Raw genomic sequence first — 22,233 nt, forward strand, 5'->3', positions numbered from 1 at the left:
GCTAAATGTAGTCAATAAAATTAACTATTGTTTAATAACACTGACATGAGACCGCATTATTTGTGTGCGATACTGCATTTCAGGGTTGAGAAGAAATCAGATATTCATTTTCTTCACTTGTATAGTGGAGTGCTAAGGCCCTCTTGAGGCCATTCATAATATTGCATCCTCACACACATAAAAATAATCTGTTTTTCTTGGTGTTGCTCCTTTATTTGAAACGTAGAAGTACTTAACAGAACATTACACATTTATTTGTGTTGTTTTTTAAATCTTTCTCTCTCTCTGTCTCTCTCGCTCAAAAAAAAAAAAAACCCACAAAACAACTCACCATCCCCTAAGTATTGATTTACAATCATCATCAGTCATTCATTGGCAAAAGTAAAAGTACAAATAGGCATGTAATGAGGAGGTGCTGGTGTCCTCTGCTCACATTTTGAAAAGCTTTGTGGTAAGTCAACCATTTCTCTGATTGTTGTCTGGGGGGATCACTGGCTCTTGTGCTTCATGCTAAGACTGACAGCAGGGCCATGTTGGTAGGCGTATTCTTTAAACTGCAGAAAGTTTTCCTTTTCTTCTTTGCTTCCAGTCTTTATGCTAAGCTAAGCTAACCGTCTCCCAGCTGTAGCTCCAAACTTTACAAAGAGACACAAGAGATGTTGGCGTTTTTCTCATGTAACTCTCGCAAAGAAATGTGAAACTACTCCTTTAAGCTAATTTCATATCATGTTTCAGAAGAGAGTGTCTGCTGCACTTCGTCATATATCTTTTACGGTAACATAGCACTGTAACGCTAATGCAGTCTGCTAGAGCATTAGCATGGCAGCACTGGAGCCAACGGTCAACTGGGTAGAGATGGCTGTTCCCCGAGTTCTCCTCACTTCACAGGTAATTTTATGAAAGGAAACATCCCAAAACCTGAATCAGCACAATAAGTTTGGAACAATTAACAATTGGCTATGTCGTTACACCACTATACACCCTGTTTTAGTGTCTTTGTTGGTCAGTGCACTGGGTCACAACACACATCTTGAGGTCCTAATGTAGTGTTGTAGGATGTGTAGTTGGGGGTGGGGTATAGTGTTGAAAATGTTATTAGTGTTCATAACAACATTTCTTTTTGTCAGTTACTCCTCGAAGCATGTGCTGTTAATTTTGGTTAGTGAGAAATAAATGGGAGGTACTAGCGTTTACACCGTTTCACATACATGTATGTCACATCTGCCAGCCAATCCAGGTCCCTCCCGTCATGACTTTTCTTCATCTCGCTGATTCTCTCCCTCTATCTCCTTTCTCTTTCTCTCCACTCGTCTCGCTCTCTCTCAATGCTTGAGGGAGAAATCCCCTGTGTTGAGACGGGGCCGAGGCAGGGCCCCAAACATTTCTGTCCCGTCAGTGGCTCCAGGTGCCAGCAGGGCCTTCATACTGGCAGCGATGTGCTCCAGGTCAGCGCAGCCCACCTGAAAGGCAAACACACAGGGACTGTATGTTGACACGGCACAGGAGGGAATACACGACAGCTGGCAGGGTTTCCATCCAAGCAGCTTTATATATGAGGTGGTTGAAAGGAGAAACTTTCTCTCACTATCTCTTTTTATGCTAAAGTCTAGTACATTGTTTTTCTTCCATTCCCCAGAAAATGGTGTTTGACATTCTCAAATGTTACTTGTTACAATATTTGCCCAGCACAATCTTACACAAATGTCACACGCACTTTTACAGTCATATGAACTGATGGAGCCACTGTGGCCATTAGCTGGTGCATCAGAATACTGAGAAATGAATAGTTTCTTTGTTTCAGCCTTCAGACAGTATGAAATATGTCAGGATCAACTGACACCAAAAAACATAAACACTAAAAGCAACAGCTCGTTTAAATATCAATTCTTTCATTGTATCTTTATTTATTTCTTCTAACTGTCAGGATCTCTGCTGTTAAGTTTACATCTGGCTGATGAAAACTGGTTATATATTCTTAAGTTAATGAGTATACTTGATGGAATGACATTTAGCTACTCTTATCATGAGGGCGACACATTTCAATTGTTTTTAAATACATTTTTTATTAGACCAAATCTACTGCATGTTTCTATATTTTGTATATGTATTTTGATTTAGAAAAAATGTATTATGTAGCTGGCACCTATTGTGTAACCTATTTTTTGATTCATTCTTATTTCAGTACGTAAGTTAGTTACACAGCACACATTATTGAATGACTACTAACCAAGCAGTAGCCTTGAGCAGTGCTCATATTGGTGTACCAGGGGCCTGTGTCATGAAGCATGTTCAACTTAGTCTGGCCTTTTAAACACGCTGAGCATCTTCTAAATGTTAAGTCAATGGTGAGACAATAAAAAGATGAATCCCAATGGATAATCAATTTATTTTCTATGGTGAAATGACACGTGAACATGAAGTGCGTTACACTTAAACAGTTCAAAGTAAAGCTGTCCGTTTCTGCTGCGAGGGCTGCGGGGAATAGCACAAATAATATTTGGGAAAAAGCCTAAAGAAACAAAATCTGATCTGCCTCTGTTTAAAGTAAACCAGCTCCGTGCTTTCAGAAAATTTGAGTTAAGATCAAGATAGCTGGCTTAACCACTAATCTCGCTGTGTGATACAAGCCAAAAGACATTTTAATCTCTGCGTGCAAACCAGCAGTTCTCACCCGTTCTCCACTGTTGCCGTCTCCTTGACCACCCCTGCTTCCTCTGCAGCCCCACACAGGCACAGATACCGGCAGCGAGCGGGCCAAAGCCATGGGGTGGGCGTGACGGGCCGAGAACGCAGCCTGACCCACAGCCATGCCGCGTGACGGCGGAGGAGCGTCCTCACTCAAAGAGCCTATTACAGGTAGAAAACTGTAACTAATGTACATCTGTGCACATGTGACTACTTCCAGTCAGCATACCAAACTCTTACCATCAGTGCTCTCCTCCTCCCCGTCGGACTCAAAGAACGGCTCGCAGTCACGAGACAGAGAGTCTTCATCCATGGAGAAGACACCTGAAGCCAAGTGACAATAAATCCTCAGAATCGAAGCATTTAAAAAATACAGATTAACTGATCAGATTAACTGAGTCACTCCTCACCAGCACTTTCATTCCCATAGGGTCTCCTCTCATCCATTTCCTCCTCCTCTTCCTCATCCTCACACTCTTCTTCCAAGTCCACAATCCCAGACCTCTGTCTCCCCCGCTCGGCCTCCTGCACACTCTTCTCCCGCTCCCTCTCTCCGTTACCGTTCTGCCCGTCGCCCTGCCCAGTCATGGCTCCTGAGCTGTAGATTGACGGGTAGCTTTGGGAATACAGTCTGCCATTGGGACTGACACCGCCCACCACGCCGTCGCCTGTAAAGCTCTGGAACAACAACAAAAAGTACCATATAATGGATGTGAACATTTTGAATGAGTATCAGAGTGCTTTATGCAACACATGCAGGCCACTCACCCCCCTGTGTCCGGGGTCCGAGGTCAAGTCCACCACCAGTTTGGTTCCTCCCTCTCGCCCTGACTGGCGTGTGTGCTTTTGGGCTGTTAGCATGGTCGTGGAGTGCAGCACACCAATGTCGTCCATGTAGCGGCGAGCAGACTCTGCCAGAAACCCTTGACCCCATACATTATAGGAGAAATCACACTCGTTAGGAAAGGCACTGCCGCTCTCCCGTTTCTTCCTCCCATCTCCGTCTCCAGCCGACGACCGGAACTTCTTACAAGCTGTAAGTATGGCCAGATCAAAGCCAGACTTTTGGCAATAAGTTTCCGCAGCAGAAAGCAGCGCCAGCCAGCTCTCTTTGTGGTTGTCTGGGATCTCGGGCTCAGATGACTGGGTGATGGAGGCCATAATGGTGCTAAGTACTGTTTACAGCTTTCTTAGATGGACTTACTGATGAGATAACTGAGTACTGCTGATAAATGATGAAGAGTTCAGACTAATTAAAAGCTTGGTTAATGGTTGATTTTGGGAGCAGAAGAACTTAATACAGTATTGACAGGTAACTTTGGTAGCTGGGGTGTACCTGAATTTGCTCAAAAATGCAGAAAAATCACTTTACTAATGTTTCTTACGTCCTGCTGGTGTACGATTAGTTTTTGCACTGGTGAAGATGGGGGAAATATAATCAGGTAGAGAGGCACTGGGTGACTTTATATGATATGAAGGGCGGTGTCCTTGAACACTGGAGAGCCAGGGGAGAGAAGAGTTGTTGCCAAGTTGCTGGTGATACCTGGAAAAAAGTATTACATTTATTAAAAACATAACAAAAACTTTATTATCTAAAAACTGGCAAGACATGTCACTCACTGTAAATGTTTGCTTCTTCTTTCCTGTCTAGAGAAAGATTTTTGAATTGAACGTGATTGCACATTTAAGTACGTGCAGATAAACAAATAAAAATAACCTGTTCAAACTAATCTGTCCTCTGATTGTCGCAGCCCTGAACACCTCCCTGTGCTGCTGGACCTATGCTAACCACTGTAGCTACTGTAACGTTAGCTCCTGTAGCTTTGTTATAACCCTGCTCTCTATTGGCCCCTTTTACTGCCATCTTTGCAATCGTTTCTTTCTCGTTTTAAACTGCATGCTACGGGCTATTCTACTGTCCTACTGTTGCTGTCGCTGCAGCAGCAGCTGTTGTTGTTGATCTTGTTTATGTGTTGTGTGCAACCTCCTCATGATGGACCCACATTTCACCTCCATTTTTCTGGCTTTAGCATGCCCGAGACCCGCGGGTATAAATCAATTAAACGAGGGAAGCGGTTCACCTACCTGTTCAGTTTCTTTCTGCCACGTTTCCAGGTGTTTATCAATCCTAAATTTACTTCTTTTTTCTCATGTATTCTGCCTTCTCCAACGGTTTCTCTCCCCTAGCTAGGCTCTACATCAGCAGCAAGCTAGCAAGGACTAATAACGGCTTTTCCGGTTAAGAATGTCAAAATAAAGGCCGTGTTTTGTCTTGCACAGGCACGAGGGCGTAGATGTACAGGAATGTGTGGTAATTCATTATAAATTAAGCGTTGTTTTGTGTCCGAAATGACATTCAATCAAATGTGTTTTGTTCTCCTCTCAGGTGGCACTGACAAAACATTGCGTAATATACAATAGGTCTGTTATTTATATAATATTATGGAGTATTCACCCGGAACACAATCTGTGTATAGAAATTCCTATTTAGCTCCCAACTTCCTAGAACCGATATCCGTGTTTATGTGACAATCAAGCCGCAAGGAATCGTAATCTGCACTCAATTTCTCATGTGACAAAATTATTTTAATTTGAAGGATAATGACGTGACCCTCATCCGGTTATATTTTAGTGCACGCTGGCTAACTTGACGCAGCTCTGGCGTCACCTGTTTACTGACTTCCAATCGAACGCACGTTATATACGTGACCAAGCTCGTGGTGGGGGCTCGTGCTCGCCTTGGTCTCGTGCACAACCCACCTACCCCTCCTCACCTTCAGCCCAAGTCACTTTGTTTTTCAAAACAAAACAAAACCTAAACACTGCAGCTGTCAGATTTATAAAGTGGGAAGAAATATGTATAAGTATGAAAAATAGTATTCAGAGTCGTGTTAGTTAGTACTAATGTTATTAGGATTTATGTGAATCATGTACACTTTTTTATCAAATAAAACATTCAAGTTATTCAAATAAACATCCCTGCAATAACTACTGCAAGATGCAAGATTGTTTTATTTTTAAAGTTTTTGTAAAACTCTACAAACTGTAAGGAAAACATTCATTACAATTATAAAACCTCCATAATGTAGAATAAACTGACTAAATAAGAGACATAAAACATTTACATGGAGACAATAAAATGTGGTATATTAAAAATACATTAACACAGATTAAGCAGAGTAAATCATAAAATAATCATTAAAAGAAATAGAAAAAACATTCAGATTGACAAAGAGATCCAGATCTTTGGCATGTTTACATCTCATTCATTACAGGAACTTACGAGTTGAATTTCATTTTAGTAGCACGTAAATGTGGCCGATGTGTTGAATTTGGTCAACATCAAACAAGTACTGTACAAATTGGAGGTACTTTTACTTTATTTGAGTATTTTCTTCCAGTACTTTCTACTTCTCCTCCAGAGGAAGATATTGTACTTTATATTTCACTACATTTATCTGAAAGCTTCAATTAGTAGTTACACACAAAACACTTCATATGTAGGGTAGCTTAATTTATAATAAAACTGAATTTATTATAAATTATACTACCCAACATTTTAGTACAGCTGACATAATTATTAGATTGACATTGAAATTAACGGGCAACAACTTCGATAGTTTAACACATTTTTCATGTAAAAACAATTCATGGTTCACCCTCACAAATGTGAAGATTTGCTTCTTTTCTTTTTTACTTGGATTAATGGAGAAAATAACCAGCAGATTATTCCATAATGAAAATAATTAGTTGAGGCTCTGAATTTGTCCACCACTGCAATGGGTCCACTTTTGTACCATAATACCATTATCATCTAAAGCAGGCATTGCTGTGGTTTTATTACTTAACCAGTCCATAAAAGAAAGAGACGCTCTCTTTTTTCACTATCACCTTTATAGAAAACTCATCCAGTCCTGTCAAAGCCAAAAAATTAATCTGGAAGTGTAGAAATCATTGTTTTGTTATGACTGCTTAGTAAAAGTACTAGCACCTGCTATAAAATTTATATAAGTGGATTAGTGATGCATTAATGTGTACCTCACTTTAATGCTGCAGCTGGTAACAGTGCGGCTGGTTTATATTATTTTAGTGTGGTGTAGATTAAATTGTAATAATACACCATAATGCATTAGTTGATTATATTTTGTATTATTAATCTAAATCTGCAAAGTAATTAAAGCTGTAATGTTGTGCAGTAAAAAGTATAATAGTTGTAAAATATAGTGGAGTAGAGTAGAAGTAGAAACCAGAGGTCTACATACCATGTTCTGAAGTATCGCAAGTGTTTACTGCTGTCTAATGGTCACAATAATTAACTAAATTACTATTAAAACTAACGTCAAAAGTCAAGTTAGACATCATAGCAAATAGCGTGTGTCCATTTCCGGTCAATACTTTCTAAATAAATGCAAGTGGCGTAAACATAGACTGTATAAAGCAAACAAAATCTACCAGAAACGAACATAACGACATACATTTGTCTGTCGTTTATTATCATAATACGGGCTTTCATGTTTTGATTGGCCCTCCTCTCTGTCGTGATGTCACTTTGGGGGGCGTGTCCCATTTGTAAGCAGGAAGTATGACGTAACGTTTATTTTGGAAAAACGAAGACGAGACAGAGGTGACGGAAGAATGGAGCAAAACGCGGAGGATTACAAGGTATTCACAGGTTTTTATACAATATTTTAATGACCGTTTTTATAATTGTGTATGATGACAATTTCCCTCCTGTCGACTGTGACATTTTGAGTGAAAGTACTCAGTGTTAGCGGATGTTAACACGTCAAGCTAGCTATCGGCTCTCAATAAAACGTTTGATAAAATACAGCTGCAAGTTACACTGTTAGCTACATGTTGTCATCTGGTTGGATATAAGATGTCGGACTGTGTTGTGTATCTACAACCACAACTACTTATAAACTTGCCAGAAAACTCAGTCGATACTAGACCATCATAGCAAAGTCTAAACAAGTTTCCCTGTATGGCTGGTTCGCCTTCACCGACTGACCTGACAGAGATCATGTGATGTGCTTCTGTCATTAACTAGCTAACTTATTTGATGAGGCACTTTAGGCCTAGGTGTATTATTTTGTTATAACCAGTTGTGTTACAGTTCATGCAGTGATGTTAAGGTGACCTAATTTAATTTTAGATAAAGTAAAACAATCATTCAAACACAAGCCAGAGTCAGTCTGGCCAGAATCAATCCCAAAATATATAGTTTTTGAAGATCTCATCTGTGGGAAATTAAACAGGGCATTTTCACTAATGTTTTTACTTTAATGGAAGAAAAATAGATACTTGATTGTCATTGTATATAAATAATAATAAATATCTTTATTTATAGAGCACTTTTAAAAGCGCAAAGACTTTGACGAGAGCAAAGACAATAAAACACATCAAACAAATATAAAAAGATACACTGTAAAAGAAGGAATAAACTTAAGAAATGAAAATACAGTTTAAAAGGAAAATAAATAAATAAAATCAAACTACAATCAGGAAAGGCTCTCCCATAAAAGTAGATTTTAAGAAGGGATTTAAAAGAGTTCACTGACTCAGTTGCCCTGATTTCTGAAATACATTACGAAATGCAGTTTAGACCAAACCATTGAACTTAGCAGCTTTTAAACAAGTGCATATAAATAAGCAATAAAAGGATAGGTTAAAAGAAATAAATGAAGCAATAAAACAGACATTAAAATGCATAATAATAGCATTATAAAAAGAAAAAAAGAGACTATAACATAAATAGTTGGTTTTATATTGAAGCCTAGAATATAAATATATTATAATAAAAATATAATAATAATTAGTAATTTAGCTGAGGCTTTTATCCAACACAACTTACAATTGCTTTATATGTCAGAGGTTGCATGCCTCTGGAGCAACTAGAGGTTAATGCTGCATTTCAGGCAACTCGGAAACGGGAAATTCTCAATCTCCAAATAGAAAAGTACAGTGGAACGCCACTTGAAGTCGGATTTCCTACTTGTGAACTCGGACAAAAAATATGTACCCCGACTTAACGAGTAGCAGCTGAATGACATCACACAACAATGGCAGCTCCCATGGAAGCACACATTGTAAACGGTAAACCATACACTAAATGCCAAAGTTAAGTATTAAATTAAAATAATACATACTAGTATCAAATAGTTCTGCATGTAAATTGATGTAGAAATATTTTGTCAGTGTTATAGGGAGCTAGTTACAGTAAACAATCTCTGAAAGTCATCTTCTCTACCCGAACGTTGCTCAGGAAAATGTCAAAAATGCCCAGAAATGTGAAAACATGACTTTTGAGGATTACCAACTGATGTAGCCAGAAGGCTACACAGTTAACGAGCAACATATATGTATCACTTGTTTTCAATAAAATGGCAATCCTTTTAATTAACACCAAGTGCACTGCTGAGGTTTTAACTGTGCATAAACGTGCCAAAGAAACATAGGTTTGTCACGGTCAGCCATGTTTATTGTTTATATTTGGCGTCATGCACCACCATGCAACTGAAAAGCTTTGAGGTTGGAAGTCAGTTATTTCAACTTGGAAATTTCCCAGTTCTGACCGGTCTGGAATGCGGCATGTGTCTTGATCATTGGTGGATATGTCACAATGGAAATTAAACCCATGTCTCTCACACCAAAGGCATGTGTGTTATCCCCTGCCCAAATATGACTTGCAAAAGTAATTATTACTAGCTGATGAAAATGTCAATAACCCATTACCATACAGTTACCAAGCATGTTCCAATGACTGGAATCTGGCACAACCTGAAGTGAGCCGCCCCTTTATTTCATTTTTTTAATTTTTTGCCAACATTTGCATTTCTTATTTTCTTTCTCCTCAGCTGATCTTTGAGAAGGAGGGGGTGTACCTCCACACAAATGCCAAGAGGAGTAACCAGGACACAACCATCCCGGGGTTCATCCGCATTGTGGAGCGGGTAAGCAAATTTGTGAGGCGCAATAATGTTGAGATGAGCAAATAATAAAAAAAAATAAAAAATACATTGGGATTATAAACCATGCATTTGTTTCAGGCCGGGTTGCCAGCTTTAGAGTGGAGCCCACTGGAGGATGAGGGTCGCAGTGCCCCTGCTGTACTCTACACCAAAAAGGTTGGTAATCATCTCATCTAAATATGAGTATTTATTTCTATCTCAAATATAATTCCCATCAACTCACTTCTTACCAATTAGGATGGAGAAGGAGGGGAGGAGGATACAAATTTTGACCCAGGTTATGAGCCAGACTGGGCAGTAATCAGCACAGTGAAGAAAGATCGAGAACATGTCCCAGTCAGAGATTCAGGTGCAGTTTACACTTCTGTAACTTTGGGAAAACAGTTACGTTAAGACAGGAATGTGTGAAACTAAATATCTTCTTGTTTTGCCTGCAGGTCAGTGGTCGTTCTCTCTGCCACTCTCAGAGTTATACTCTCTTCGGAGGGCTCGGTTCTCCTTGGGTAGAAACTTCCTGGTGCTGACTAGTAGAGGGGGACACCCACTGCCTCCTCTGCACTTCCACCGAGGAGGAACCAGGGAGCTGCTTAGGGCCCTGAGTCGTTACATCATCCTGGACCAGTAAGTGTCCTCATCCTAGGATAAGATAAGGTATAACTTTATTATTCCCCCGTAGAGGAAATTTAGGCTGACATAGCAGCCCAGAGGAATGTAAAAGAACAGATGCAGTAATGTAGAATCAGTAACATTCAACGTAGATGCATAAATATATATACACTGTATACACACTATATACGATTGATATTGATATACAATTAACTTTCTACATAGATACAATCTATATATGGTAATTATTTACAACGGTTTTTTAACCAGATCCTGATTCTATCAGCAGTTTGTCTTGTTGTTACTGTAAGTGTGTTAGACTTCATGTCATGACAGAGTTTCAGACAGAGCTGTTTTTATTGACAAATCACATGAGTGGAGATAAACATCACATGGTTTCTGTTGTTATCATCAGGTCACCGGTTGATGGGCGGCTCTTTCTTGCCTACCCTCATGACTCAGGTGCTCTCTCTCAGTCCTTCGATAAGCTGCATCTGCTTGATGACGGAGGCTCGGATCTGGTTTCGGTAATTTGTTTTTATTTGTTATTACAAGAGAGAAAACAGATACCCTGATAATGTGAAGCTGCATTAGAGCACATAGATCAGAAAAGCTTTATTAACAGCTTGTTGTTTAATACCGGTGAGTCCTCAAGTCACACTTCACCCCGTACTCTGTTTTGGATTAAAAACTTACAGCCTCTGAAGTTCTCACCTCTAACCTCCACTCACACTCAAATCTTTAGCCACTCAATAATGTGAAGCGTGAAACACGTGACTGAAATGTCTCTCAGTGGGAGCAGATAAACGAGATTGATTGACGAGAAGATTGTTGCCATTCTCACTCAGAGTATAAAAAAGTCTGCTCTTGTTTGTTATTCTGCCTGAACAGAGATTTATCCATGACCCATATGCCACTACATTTGGTGGATTCTCCAAAGTCACCAATTTCTTCAAGGCGGCACTACGACCTCCAGATTCACAGGTCTACTCGCGTAATCCTCAGGATCCTAGCTTGCCACCCCAGTCTGATGAAGAGCCCGGCTTCGAACTCATCAACTGTGTAAGAGAAGGAAACAAAAAGAACAATTCAGAGCCTACAGGCGTGTCTAATGCATAGAGATGACAGCTTGTTATAATGTTAAGAGGCATGAGAATCATAAATCAGGTGTTAATGTTTGTTTGTATCTTTCCATTAAGGGGTTAGAGCTTGGTCCCAGACCAGACGTAACCAGAGGTAAACCTCTTGACAAATGGGAGGAGTTTCTGGACCCAGAGGGTCGGGTGAAGAACCCAGAGAGGATCAAAGAGCTTGTGTTCAGAGGGGTAAGACTGTGAATACAATAAAAACACTGTATGTCCTATCTGGAAGACACACCTTGTTTACCTTTCTTAGGGGGCTTACACACCTACCTCGTTTGGTCCGGACTTTCGGACTTTTCAGTTTGGTCTGAATCAAAATTGCAGTTGTGAAACCTCCCCCGGGCCACAGTCCGGACCAAACAGATGAAATTTGGTCCGACCAAAAGAGGTAGGCTCGGTCCGGATCGAACTGAACCATGGTTCGGTTCGTTTCTGGTGTGAAAGCATTTTTTGGATGGTTCGGACTTTCAGACTATTTACAGGAAGTTTGGCAGTTGACGTGCAAACCGGAAACAAACAAATGCACGGATAAATGCATTGAAATAAGGACATGATTATAAATCTCCCGTGAGAGATCATCTTTTCAAACACACGGCCTCTATAGAAGCACACTGCCACATACATCTTTGGTGGAGGTGCAGAAGGATTGCTTGCTATCGACATTATAATGTTCACACAACGAGGACGTTTAATTGCGAATATAGTTGGTGCTGCTGGTAGTAATACCATAATAATAATATAGTGGCAAATATGGATGTTCATTTTTTATTCATTCATTCTTGTCAAAGACACCCATTGAACTGTTTAATAAACCAATCAATGTCAAGTACAGGGAGACGCAGCCCACAGAGATGATGACGACAGGATGCAGGTCTGTCATGTGAAGTCCTTCAGTGTGGTCGCAGAATTGCAGTGTGAAACCAAACCAAAACTAACCGAATGTATCCAAATGTGTCAAAACATGAACTTTGGTTCGGACCTTGATGCAGACTTTCGGGTGTGAAAGCCCCCTTATTATGTACCCAGATGTGCATGTTTTCATAGCATTCTTGACCATTGCAGGGCATCACACCATCCCTGAGGAAGGAGATATGGAAGTTCCTCTTGGGCTTTTATCCGTGGAACAGCACCGCCAAGGAAAGAGAGGACATTCTGCGGGTCAAAACGTCAGTGTTTTTATCTCTGCGAATGCCCTCCTACTTCTTTTTGATGGTTGAAGGAATAGTTTAACATTTTAGTAAATGCTCTTACTTGTTTTTTTACCCAGAGTTAGATGAGAAGATCAATACACTCATGTCTGTATGGTAGATAAGAAGCTTCCAGTCGCCGCTTAGCTTACATTCCTTGGTTCTTGTTGTCAGCATGAGGTTGAAAGCCAAGTAATAGTCCCGCTCAAACCTCCCATAAATAAACAAACTATAACATGTTCAACAGCAGGCTTTTGAGGTGTTTGTGGATGGAGCCAGGCAATCTGCAGTGTTTGTGCTAAGCTAAGCTAAGCCAACTGGCTGCTGGCTGTAGCATATTTAATGTACAAATATGAGAGTTGTATCAAGCTTCTCATTTAACTCCCAGCATTAAAGCAAATAAAAGTATTTCCCAAAAAATCAAACTGTCCTTATAAGGTATGCGGCCACTTTAACCTCTTTCTGTGTCTGCAGGGATGAGTACTTTAGAATGAAGGTGCAGTGGAAGTCCGTCAGCGAAGAGCAGGAGATGAGGAACTCTCTCCTCAGAGGATACAGAAGCCTGATAGGTCAGTGCTGCAATCTGTCAAACAGGAGATCTGTTCATTGTATCAGTCAGCTGCCTGTGAGCTGAAATAGATGCTGAAGTTGAACCGTCTTTGTTCTGTTGTGACAGAGAGAGACGTCAACAGGACAGACAGACAAAATACATTCTTCTCTGGGAACGACAATCCAGGACTGACTCTGCTTCATGATGTGCTGATGACATACTGCATGTACAACTTTGATCTTGGTATGTGCAGCCGCACTTAAAAAAACACTGAACTCCCTTTTAATAATCTTAATAATCTTTTAAAAATCCCAATGACAGCTCTTTTTTTCTCATCTTATCTTTTGAGAATAAGCAGGTTATCCACCCACAATGCTTTACAAACACATTTATATTACATTCATTCATTTAGCTGACTCTTTTATTCAAAGCAACTTACAATTGCTGTATGTCAGAGGTCGCACGCCTCTGGAGCAACTAGGGGTTAAGTGTCTTGCTCAGGGACACATTGGTGGATGTGTCTTATCCACTGCTCCATCACCACACAATAAGTAGAAGTAAATTTAAATGTATTTACATCAGGAGACATTTTTCATTACCTGTAGTGAAACTCTTAACTTTAACACATTACAGTTTAGATTAAAGGGATGTTTTAAACGATCTGAGTTTCTAAGGATCATTCTGTCACCCTGACATTGTCATTTCCATCTGTACAGGTTATGTCCAGGGGATGAGTGATCTCCTTTCTCCCCTCCTGTTCGTCACCCAGAACGAGGTGGAGTCCTTCTGGTGTCTGACAGGCTTCATGGAGCTGGTGGTCAGTAGAAATGTCTCTCTTCCTCAGGATCAGTCACAAACCTGTGACCTTTAGATTTTGAGTCAAAGCTAGATTAGTTTTGGTTGTTCCTGTACTTGATTAGAAGCATCAGAGGCTGCTCAGATGTGTTACTCTGGATAGGAACAGAATGCAGTTCTGACGAGCTCAGCAGCAACACAAACAGCAAGTTTCACTCAAAGCTTAAATCCAAACCTTATTGTTGCTGCTTAGTGTTGTGAGTTAAATGATTCCTGTGTGGTGACTTAATGCTTCATCAGCAGTTCTGATTTAAATTAAAACAATAAGCTCACACGATTACATTTGCAGCAGTTTTATTGTGGTTTTGATGTCTTTCAGTTTGGTCTTTGTTAAAATTTCAAACTGAATAGGTCATTTAAATAGCAAATTCTTTTTTAAAGTTGAATAAATTTAGTGTGTTCAAGTTTCCATGTGGAAAGCAATGGACTTGAGGTTACTGAGTGACTTAACAAGTCTTACCTCTTTCCCTCTACAGCACCAGAACTTTGAAGAGTCTCAGGAGGCCATGAAGCAGCAGCTCCTTCAGCTCAGTATCCTGCTTAAGGCTCTGGACCCGGAGCTGTGTGACTTTCTGGGTTAGTCAGCTAATACTCATCAATTTAAATACACCGAGAAGTCCAGAGGCAAAACTGGGCACACAAGTTATTAAAATAATGCAACAAAAAGTAGGGCAGAAACAAGAATAAAGCAGATGAGAAGCTTTTAATACATAATGCAACCTCTAGGTTATCCATTAGAATGTATTCAATATTATGTATGAAAGTATACACATTTATCTGCACATGGGGTGCACACCATTTTGCTATGGATAAGCATGAGCATAAATGCTAAATAAAGGAAGTGATGAACTGAAATTCATGAATTTCCAGGACACAGGGTGTATAAAATGTGCTTAAGATGTAACTGTTGATATTACTCATTTACAAGGAGCTCATTCTTCTGTTAAGTTCACTAAATTGAAATAAAACATGTTTCTTTCATCCGTCAGACTCTCAGGACAGTGGCTCTCTTTGCTTCTGTTTCCGCTGGCTGCTCATCTGGTTCAAGAGAGAGTTTTCCTTCGAGGACATCCTCATCATGTGGGAGGTGAGTGATATTCATTAATCTTTTTATACTGTAATACCTAAACAGCTAAAGTGCAACAGTCAGCCTCTCTTCACTCCTTGATACCTTGATGGTGTTGACTCACTATTGAGGTATTAACATCACTTCATGTTAAAACTGGCATTTATTGAGGTATTGTTTTTTTTTTAAAAAGAAGTACATGTTATTGTGATATTTCAAACTTAGCTGCAACAGGTCTGTATAAGTTTGGATAACATACTATTGAAAACACACTCTATTATAATGTTATATCTTATCTATCAAAATTATTTTACAACATGTACTGCTTTGTAACATCCTTTTCTCCTCCCAAGGTCCTCTGGTCTCGTCTGCCATGTGACAACTTCCACCTTCTGATTGCTTGTTCAATCCTGGAGTCCCAGAGAGGCGAGCTGATTGGCTCCGACCACGACTTTAATACTATTCTGAAGGTGTGTGTGTGTGTGTGTGTGTGTTAGAGAGAGAGAGAGAGAGAGAGAGAGGAATTGAGCTACTTTGTCTATTACTTCACACTCTTTCATCTGTCAACCTCTTTCCACATTTTGAATTCTCTTCAGCACATTAACGAGTTGACGATGAAGTTGGACCTGCAGAATGTTCTGAGTGGAGCAGAGGCCATCTACCTGCAGTTCATTCAGTCCAAGGTGAGAGGTGCTTCTTGGGCCAGTTCGATCCAGCATTGAGTCAGAGAGCCTCAGTCCAGATTTGATCTTGCAGTTGTGGTTATAATGGAGAGCAAAGTTGAGTTTTTGCATGCAAATGTTACTTTTTGTTTTCGTATTTACTCATTTGTTAAACATTGTACAATGTATTTGGAAAACTTTGTACAAGGTGTGCTATAATTGATATTTCATATTTTTGATATTTTTTTACTAGTGCTCCACAGTAATAATAATCCATCATGCGTATTTCAATGTCTTTGATTTATTGTAATTCTTATTATATGCTGTTTATCTTGTTTTGCTCTGTCCATCAGTTTGCTACTGCAGAGATCAAAATCCACCCAAGAGTTGATTTCAGCTTTTAAGTTTTTGATCATAAAAAAAATCCTCCGACAGTTGTAATTTTTGAAATCCATGAGCATCTTTTTTTAAAGATTTACACCTCTCGTTAATTATATACCTCACTAGTGTTCTATAAGTGGATCAGCTGCATTTCAGACACAAAGTCAGGGACAGGAATATCTGCTACTTTTTCCACATAGTACAACTAAACTGTTATCAGAAATTGTATTAGCACAAATAAGGATGGAATACAGATTCTCAGGTGATGGAAGCACTTCATTACTTTCTTCTTTCCTCCGCTGCCCTCCCCAGGAGCTTCCCCTCCGGGTGCAGCAGGTTCTGGGTCTCTACATCCCCTCCAGCTCTGAAGAGAACAGCCCAGACTCTCAGGCCAGCGAGACACAACGCCTCATCAGTCAACCCCAGGCAGGAGCTGCTTCATGTAACACAGCACACTGTCCCACCTATCCTTAAATCTGCAGGTCAGCTGGTGGACTGACAGTAACTACGAAATTAATGGAGGATATTTCTATATACAAAAAAATATATAAGTATATATATATATATATACTGTATATGATCCAATGAGAAGGTATGAAGAGTGATTGGTGAAGACTGTTGTTTCTATTTGTCAAAGGTAGGGGGCGTTGTTGAGGCTTTTTTCTTTTAATGTACCCATGGAAGTTACAAGTCAAGATGTTGAAACACTATAGCCGAACTTGCAGTGCTGTTTTTTTGATTTGTGTATGTTGTCTTCCTCCTTTTCCACGACGGCTTGTCGCTTGTTTACATGTCCTGTGTCTCTGCTGCAGAGTACTGCCATCCTTTCTACTCTCCATCCTCCTTTTGATGCTGCTGTTTTACCTCTTTTCACAAGTTATTTAATAATTGTAGTCATCTCTGCTTGTCACTTGAGTTATAGTCTACTCTCAGTGCATTTCGTTATGTTTGGTTTAGATTTCCCTAGCGTCCCCTCGCCCCTGTTCCTAAAAAAGGGAAGAAGATAACGATAAACTCACTGGCAGCGCCTTGTTAGTACTGTTTGATGCCATTCCAGCCCTATGCAAAGTTTTTGCATGCCTTATAGTTTTCACAAGTGACACGGTAGTATCTTAAGCCTTGTAATTATCTGTATAATGTCTTATCCGCTGATTATTACCAAATAAATGGTTGAATCTTAACAAAGCAGGATATATAAACTTTATATTTTTTATTTATTATTACTTAACTGTCTGTCTCTTTCAAAAGGTCTGCCCACAGCCAGGATCTGACTTACAAGGACATTGCATAGACCAGTGCCACATAACAAAGCATTTAAACTCACCATTACACTCATTGAACAAAATATTAGAAATACCTCTCTGTATAAAGTAGTACAATTCAACAGCATCACAAGCTGCAGCCTTGTTGTGCTTGTTAAAAACATTCTAACATTCACAAAGGAAGTATTTATTGTAGGGCTGTTGTATTAGACTGCATTAGTTTAAGCTAGGTGTACCTAATAAACTGTAGACTGAGTGTATAGCCTAAGGTAGTTTGCAATATAGCTGTACAAGAACATACACACAAAACGGCACTAAGGTCAAGAAACGAAAGACAACAGGCAGCATAAAACATGAGAAAATATAATGAAAACAGAAAATACATAAAAAACACAAACAACGATACAAGAAAATGACATGTACCAGATCCTTAATGATGGATGCCTCTTTAAAATCTGTTAAAAATGATCCCAGTAATGATCCATTTTGAGATCTGTGGATAACAAGTTCAGTATATTGGTCCCTCCCAAATAGAGAATGCCTTCTAGAGCCAGAAACCCTGAGATACAGCACCATGTCAACGAGCACTTCAAGAGCCTGGCTATTTAGACGCTTTAGCTAATTAAATCTTACTTAGGGTACCACCTAAATTAACTCCCATTAACCCCCATAAGCGACACACTATAATGTAGTTGAAAGCAGATTAAATTTAAGTGTTTATTAATGGATTTGTCAACCACTTTTAACTTCTCCTGTGAAGCATCCATAACAGAAGGCAGGTATATAAACAGAAAATGAATGATAATTACACAGTTGTATGAGAAGTTGGAAATGGCAAGGCAAGTTTATTTGTATAGCACATTTCAACAACAAGGTAATTCAAATTGCTTTACATAAAACATAAAAGCAACAGGGAAATATAAAAAAGTTTAAAAGCAACATAGGGAAATTGAAAAAATACACATTAAAATATAATAAAAGTTGGAGTGCAGTGTACAATCAGAGTTAAACAAGTTAAATGAAAAATAAAAACAGGCTGAAGGGTTGAGCAAATAATTGAGTTTCAATTAAAGTACACTTAATCTACTCTCTCTAGCTAGTCTGTATAATACTTTTTAAAAAATAGTAATAATTTAGGGGTCAAAGTGAGAAATTGTAATCATTCCAGTGTAACAGTAACAACTATTTGTTTATGTAGTGTCATGTGAACTGGTTAAACTTTGGCCTTTCCCCTCTCCTCCCCCACCGGCCAGCAGGTGTCTGTGTGCGGTGAATGGCTGAGGGGAAAATAGGACCTCTGTTCTCCACTGTCCCGGGAAATGAGCTGGAAAATGAGGGGCGGGGAACCACACCCCCTTCTCAAGACCTGCTGCACTCCTCTTTTGGCTTGTCGCTGTCTCTTTCCCCCTCCATCCATGTTGTTTGAATACAGCTGCGATGTATGAATTTAGCAGGGTGCTTAAACAGCCCGACGATCTGTCACTCTGTTTCTCCTTGCACTCCATCCACCCCAACCTGACCTCACTTGACTGGCAGAGCCAAACTTACTCGGCCCTTCATTCAAACTCAATCTGCTTTCAGACCCTCTCAAAGCCTGTTTAATAGGCGAAGGTCTTGTCGACAGCTTTAAACCCCATATTCTTTCACTAATGCTACAATCAACTAAGTGTTGGAGGATTATGGTCTCTTCATGTTGTCATTATGCTGCGTGTCTTAGGAAAGCTGTTATCTGCAGTAGATGATGTGACTGAAGCTCTGCCCTCTGTGCTGGAGATCTCAGCCTTGAGTTGGTTTTTCAAAAGCAGGAGTATTTGATAGGCGCTTTACATTTCTTGAGGTGTGTTTTTTGTATTGTGGTCAGATTTATCAGGTATAACAGGTATAAATTTTCATACTATTTTCATCTGGAGAAGACAGTTCATCTACCTTTTCTGGCTGACTTAAAACTTTATAAGATCATTTTAAAGGAGAAACATTGTGCTCTTGTGTTCATATAGGTAGCCAGTAAAATGATCTGTGAGCTGCAGTCCTCAGTGTCTGACAGTTTTAATAGAAGAGTCTGGAAGAAGGCAAACATAAGGTGAAGGTTGAGACTCTCCAGGGCCAGGTGCAATTAATTCAAGTATTCATTTTTAGTATGTACAATAAAATCTTTTAATGTAATTAATTTTTATCCTTTGTCAAAAAGTCCCTGTTGCTTTTTCACTTGTTCTAATTTGCCGGTTTTACCTGCACTTTACCTTTACTAATTTGTTTTTACTTGCAGTTTTCCATCATTGTTATTATGTGTTACTCTTTTATTAAGTAATATTTCTTTTTTAATATGTTATGTTTGTTTTTATTAATCTGTTTAACTGATGGGCGAGTCTTGTTGCATGCCAAATGTTTCATGTGGTGACAATAAAGATTGAATTGAACTGAACTGATCGTCAGGTGGCTAAATAAACTTTATCTTATCTCTTTGTTGTTTTATTGTTAAAGCAGGAATTCAGTCCTATTGACAGGACACTGTTACTTTGATATATTTATGTACATAAAGAGTAGTATTCAAGTATTGTACTTAAGTACAAATTTTAGGTACTTGTCCTGTACTTACATATGTCCATTTTCTGCCAAACTTTACTTGACCACAATTTAAAATAAATATTGTGCTTTTTTCATGTGCATGCTTATAAAACATGATGTTATAGATTAAACAACCCAGCAGAATGTAAAATAGTTCAACATTATTATGCTTTAATAATAACAATCATGGAATATATAATGGTATAGCACTCCCTGCATAATGAACTTTTAGTTTTAATACTTTTGAAGTATATTTTGCGAATAATACTTGTGTACTTTTATTAAAGTTACATATTAAATGCAAGACTTCTTTGGAGTATTTTTATATGTTTTAAATACCTCCTCATCCGCTACTATTAGTGATAAAATATGAAATAATCAGTCCTATCAAATGATGTCTATTTGAGTTAAAGTAATTTTATCAAAACTATCTTTCTATTAAATAGTTAATAAACATGTTCTGCTTGAACATAATGTCCTGAAAAACAGACTTGATTGAATCATCATGAAATTATTTATTTTTTTACTTTTTGTTCTGCCTATTTGAACATGAATTTCCTTTCAGTCATAGTTAGTGAAAATGACCATCAGCTCTGCGCTGAGTAGAGCATGAATTATTGATGCTCAGCTGAAATCAAGTCGTGGTGTCCGTGTGGCCGTCAATTTAACTCCTATTTGAAACACGAGCTGCCATTGAAACCTTAATGTGTGAAAAGCCACCTGTAATGACTGTCAAATACAATCTGTATTCTCCAGTGGTGAGTGCGACCCCATTGTGACCATCAGAGGAGTCCCCGAGGAGTGTGTGAAAAGTGTGTCTATCCCATGAATGTGTGAGAGGAGCCAGCAGCAGGCAGAAGGCCAGTGGCTGTTGTCTGACACTGATTTGTAAAGGGAGACAATACGGCTCATTGACCTGCCCAGCTCCACTGTCTGTTGCACATACCTCGCCCAGCCCTCCTCGGTGGCTTCGCTGCTCTTCAAACACAAGCAGCAGATTGCCACAGGCGCAGGGAGGGGAGGCCAACGGGACACAGGTTGCTTTGACAATGAGAAACGTCGGAGAAAAGAGGGAGAGAGGAGGCAGAGCCAAAACTTTGATGAACACATTTACAGATAAAATTAAATTATGCTAAAAACCTCACTTTTACCTGGACGTGAGGCTGCAGAATCAGTGACATCTTTTAAATCCCTTTACTTTTTTATCGTTTTAGTCGTATCTGTTTTATTATTATTATTGTTTTTATTGTACCTAATTGCCGCCTGAAATGTTTTAATCCTGGTTCAATCATGTAAACCACTTTGTAACTTTGTTTTGAAAAGTGCTGTATAAATAAAGTTTATAATGAGTATTAGTATATTTATTTATCTGTCCTTATCCTGTGGTAGGAAATACGAGATACATACAATATTAGAGGTCAGGTTATATACTATTTCAACCTAAATTTGAGTCTTATCAGGATGTAAAGCCACTCTTATAGTGGTTCCCGAACTTTCCTTGAAACAAATTAAATCTGTTTGTATACCCTTATGAAAATTTGGTTGGTAACAAGCTATAGAGTAAGGCTATGTAATGATTAATTTCATTGTTAATTAACCTGCCTATTATTTTCTTGATCAATTGATATGTTGTTTATTATTTATATATATTTAAATTTTAACACCTTTGTGTTTTCAGACAGTTTTGGAACATTTTGCTATTTTAATGAAAGCTCAGTGAAAAATGCTTGACATAATTTCCAAGGCGACGTCCAAAAATTGCTTTGGCTGAAAAACAGTCCAGACACGCCAGGAGGGTTTTCACATACAGGGAATTTGCTTTGGTATTTTGGTGCGTAACAATAAACAGAGTAAGAGAAAATTAAAAAGATTTATAAACAACTGGTACTACAAAAGTCAGGAAATAAAAATATAAAACCCAAAGATAATCAAGTTGCAAAGAAAATTTGACAAAATCTCAATTGAGAAGTAGTAAAAAAGGAGGAACATTTTTCAATTTTCATCAGAATTGTTCCAGATGAATTTTCTGTTGATTGATAATCAATAAGTAATTTGAACTCTCAAGATTGGGTAAATACATATTGGGGAAATGTCCTTTATTTATGACATAATTTATGTAATTTTGTAGGAACATGTAAAGGGAACTAAATACTGAAATAATAATGACTAATAATAAAGGTCTAAACAGTGAGTATCTCTTAAAGAAAAAATAATCTTAACCAAAATTAAGTTACAAAATATATTAATTTAATTTAATAAATCTCACAACTTTGAGGATATTTATCTAACAGCAGCAGGATT

At 38.7% G+C, this 22,233-nt stretch overlaps 2 protein-coding genes across 2 annotated transcripts; one reads left to right on the plus strand and one right to left on the minus strand.

The window, feature by feature from the left end:
* Positions 1-191: 191 nt before the first annotated feature.
* On the minus strand, positions 192-4,924 carry akt1s1 (AKT1 substrate 1 (proline-rich)). The gene is made up of 6 exons (XM_046039095.1): positions 4,771-4,924; positions 3,454-4,228; positions 3,096-3,363; positions 2,926-3,009; positions 2,672-2,847; positions 192-1,460 (listed from the first exon to the last, which is right to left on the minus strand). Exons 2-6 carry the CDS (start codon positions 3,844-3,846, stop codon positions 1,323-1,325), a joined length of 1,059 nt encoding a protein of 352 aa, XP_045895051.1. The 5' UTR covers positions 3,847-4,228; positions 4,771-4,924; the 3' UTR covers positions 192-1,322.
* A 2,304-nt stretch (positions 4,925-7,228) lies between these two features.
* On the plus strand, positions 7,229-17,286 carry tbc1d17 (TBC1 domain family, member 17). Its single transcript, XM_046041818.1, has 17 exons — positions 7,229-7,347; positions 9,543-9,638; positions 9,735-9,812; positions 9,894-10,005; positions 10,094-10,277; positions 10,678-10,789; positions 11,154-11,324; positions 11,462-11,587; positions 12,467-12,570; positions 13,066-13,160; positions 13,268-13,384; positions 13,858-13,958; positions 14,473-14,572; positions 14,986-15,083; positions 15,416-15,532; positions 15,659-15,745; positions 16,418-17,286. Exons 1-17 carry the CDS (start codon positions 7,321-7,323, stop codon positions 16,577-16,579), a joined length of 1,887 nt encoding a protein of 628 aa, XP_045897774.1. The 5' UTR covers positions 7,229-7,320; the 3' UTR covers positions 16,580-17,286.
* The last annotated feature ends 4,947 nt before the right edge of the window (positions 17,287-22,233 follow it).

This window comes from Micropterus dolomieu, linkage group LG02, assembly GCF_021292245.1.
Source record: "Micropterus dolomieu isolate WLL.071019.BEF.003 ecotype Adirondacks linkage group LG02, ASM2129224v1, whole genome shotgun sequence".
Lineage (NCBI taxonomy): Eukaryota > Metazoa > Chordata > Actinopteri > Centrarchiformes > Centrarchidae > Micropterus > Micropterus dolomieu.

Excerpts from the sequence above, each read along its gene's own strand:
- akt1s1 (XM_046039095.1), bottom strand. The coding sequence starts at position 3,846 with ATGGCCTCCATCACCCAGTCATCTGAGCCCGAGATCCCAGACAACCAC. Across the intron at positions 2,848-2,925 it reads GGAGGAGGAGAGCACTGATG|GCTCTTTGAGTGAGGACGCT; the intron begins GTAAGAGTTTGG and ends TACCTGTAATAG. Across the intron at positions 1,461-2,671 it reads ACGGCAACAGTGGAGAACGG|GTGGGCTGCGCTGACCTGGA; the intron begins GTGAGAACTGCT and ends TTTGCCTTTCAG.
- tbc1d17 (XM_046041818.1), top strand. The coding sequence starts at position 7,321 with ATGGAGCAAAACGCGGAGGATTACAAG. Across the intron at positions 11,588-12,466 it reads AAGAGCTTGTGTTCAGAGGG|GGCATCACACCATCCCTGAG; the intron begins GTAAGACTGTGA and ends TGACCATTGCAG. Across the intron at positions 14,573-14,985 it reads GGAGCTGTGTGACTTTCTGG|ACTCTCAGGACAGTGGCTCT; the intron begins GTTAGTCAGCTA and ends TTCATCCGTCAG.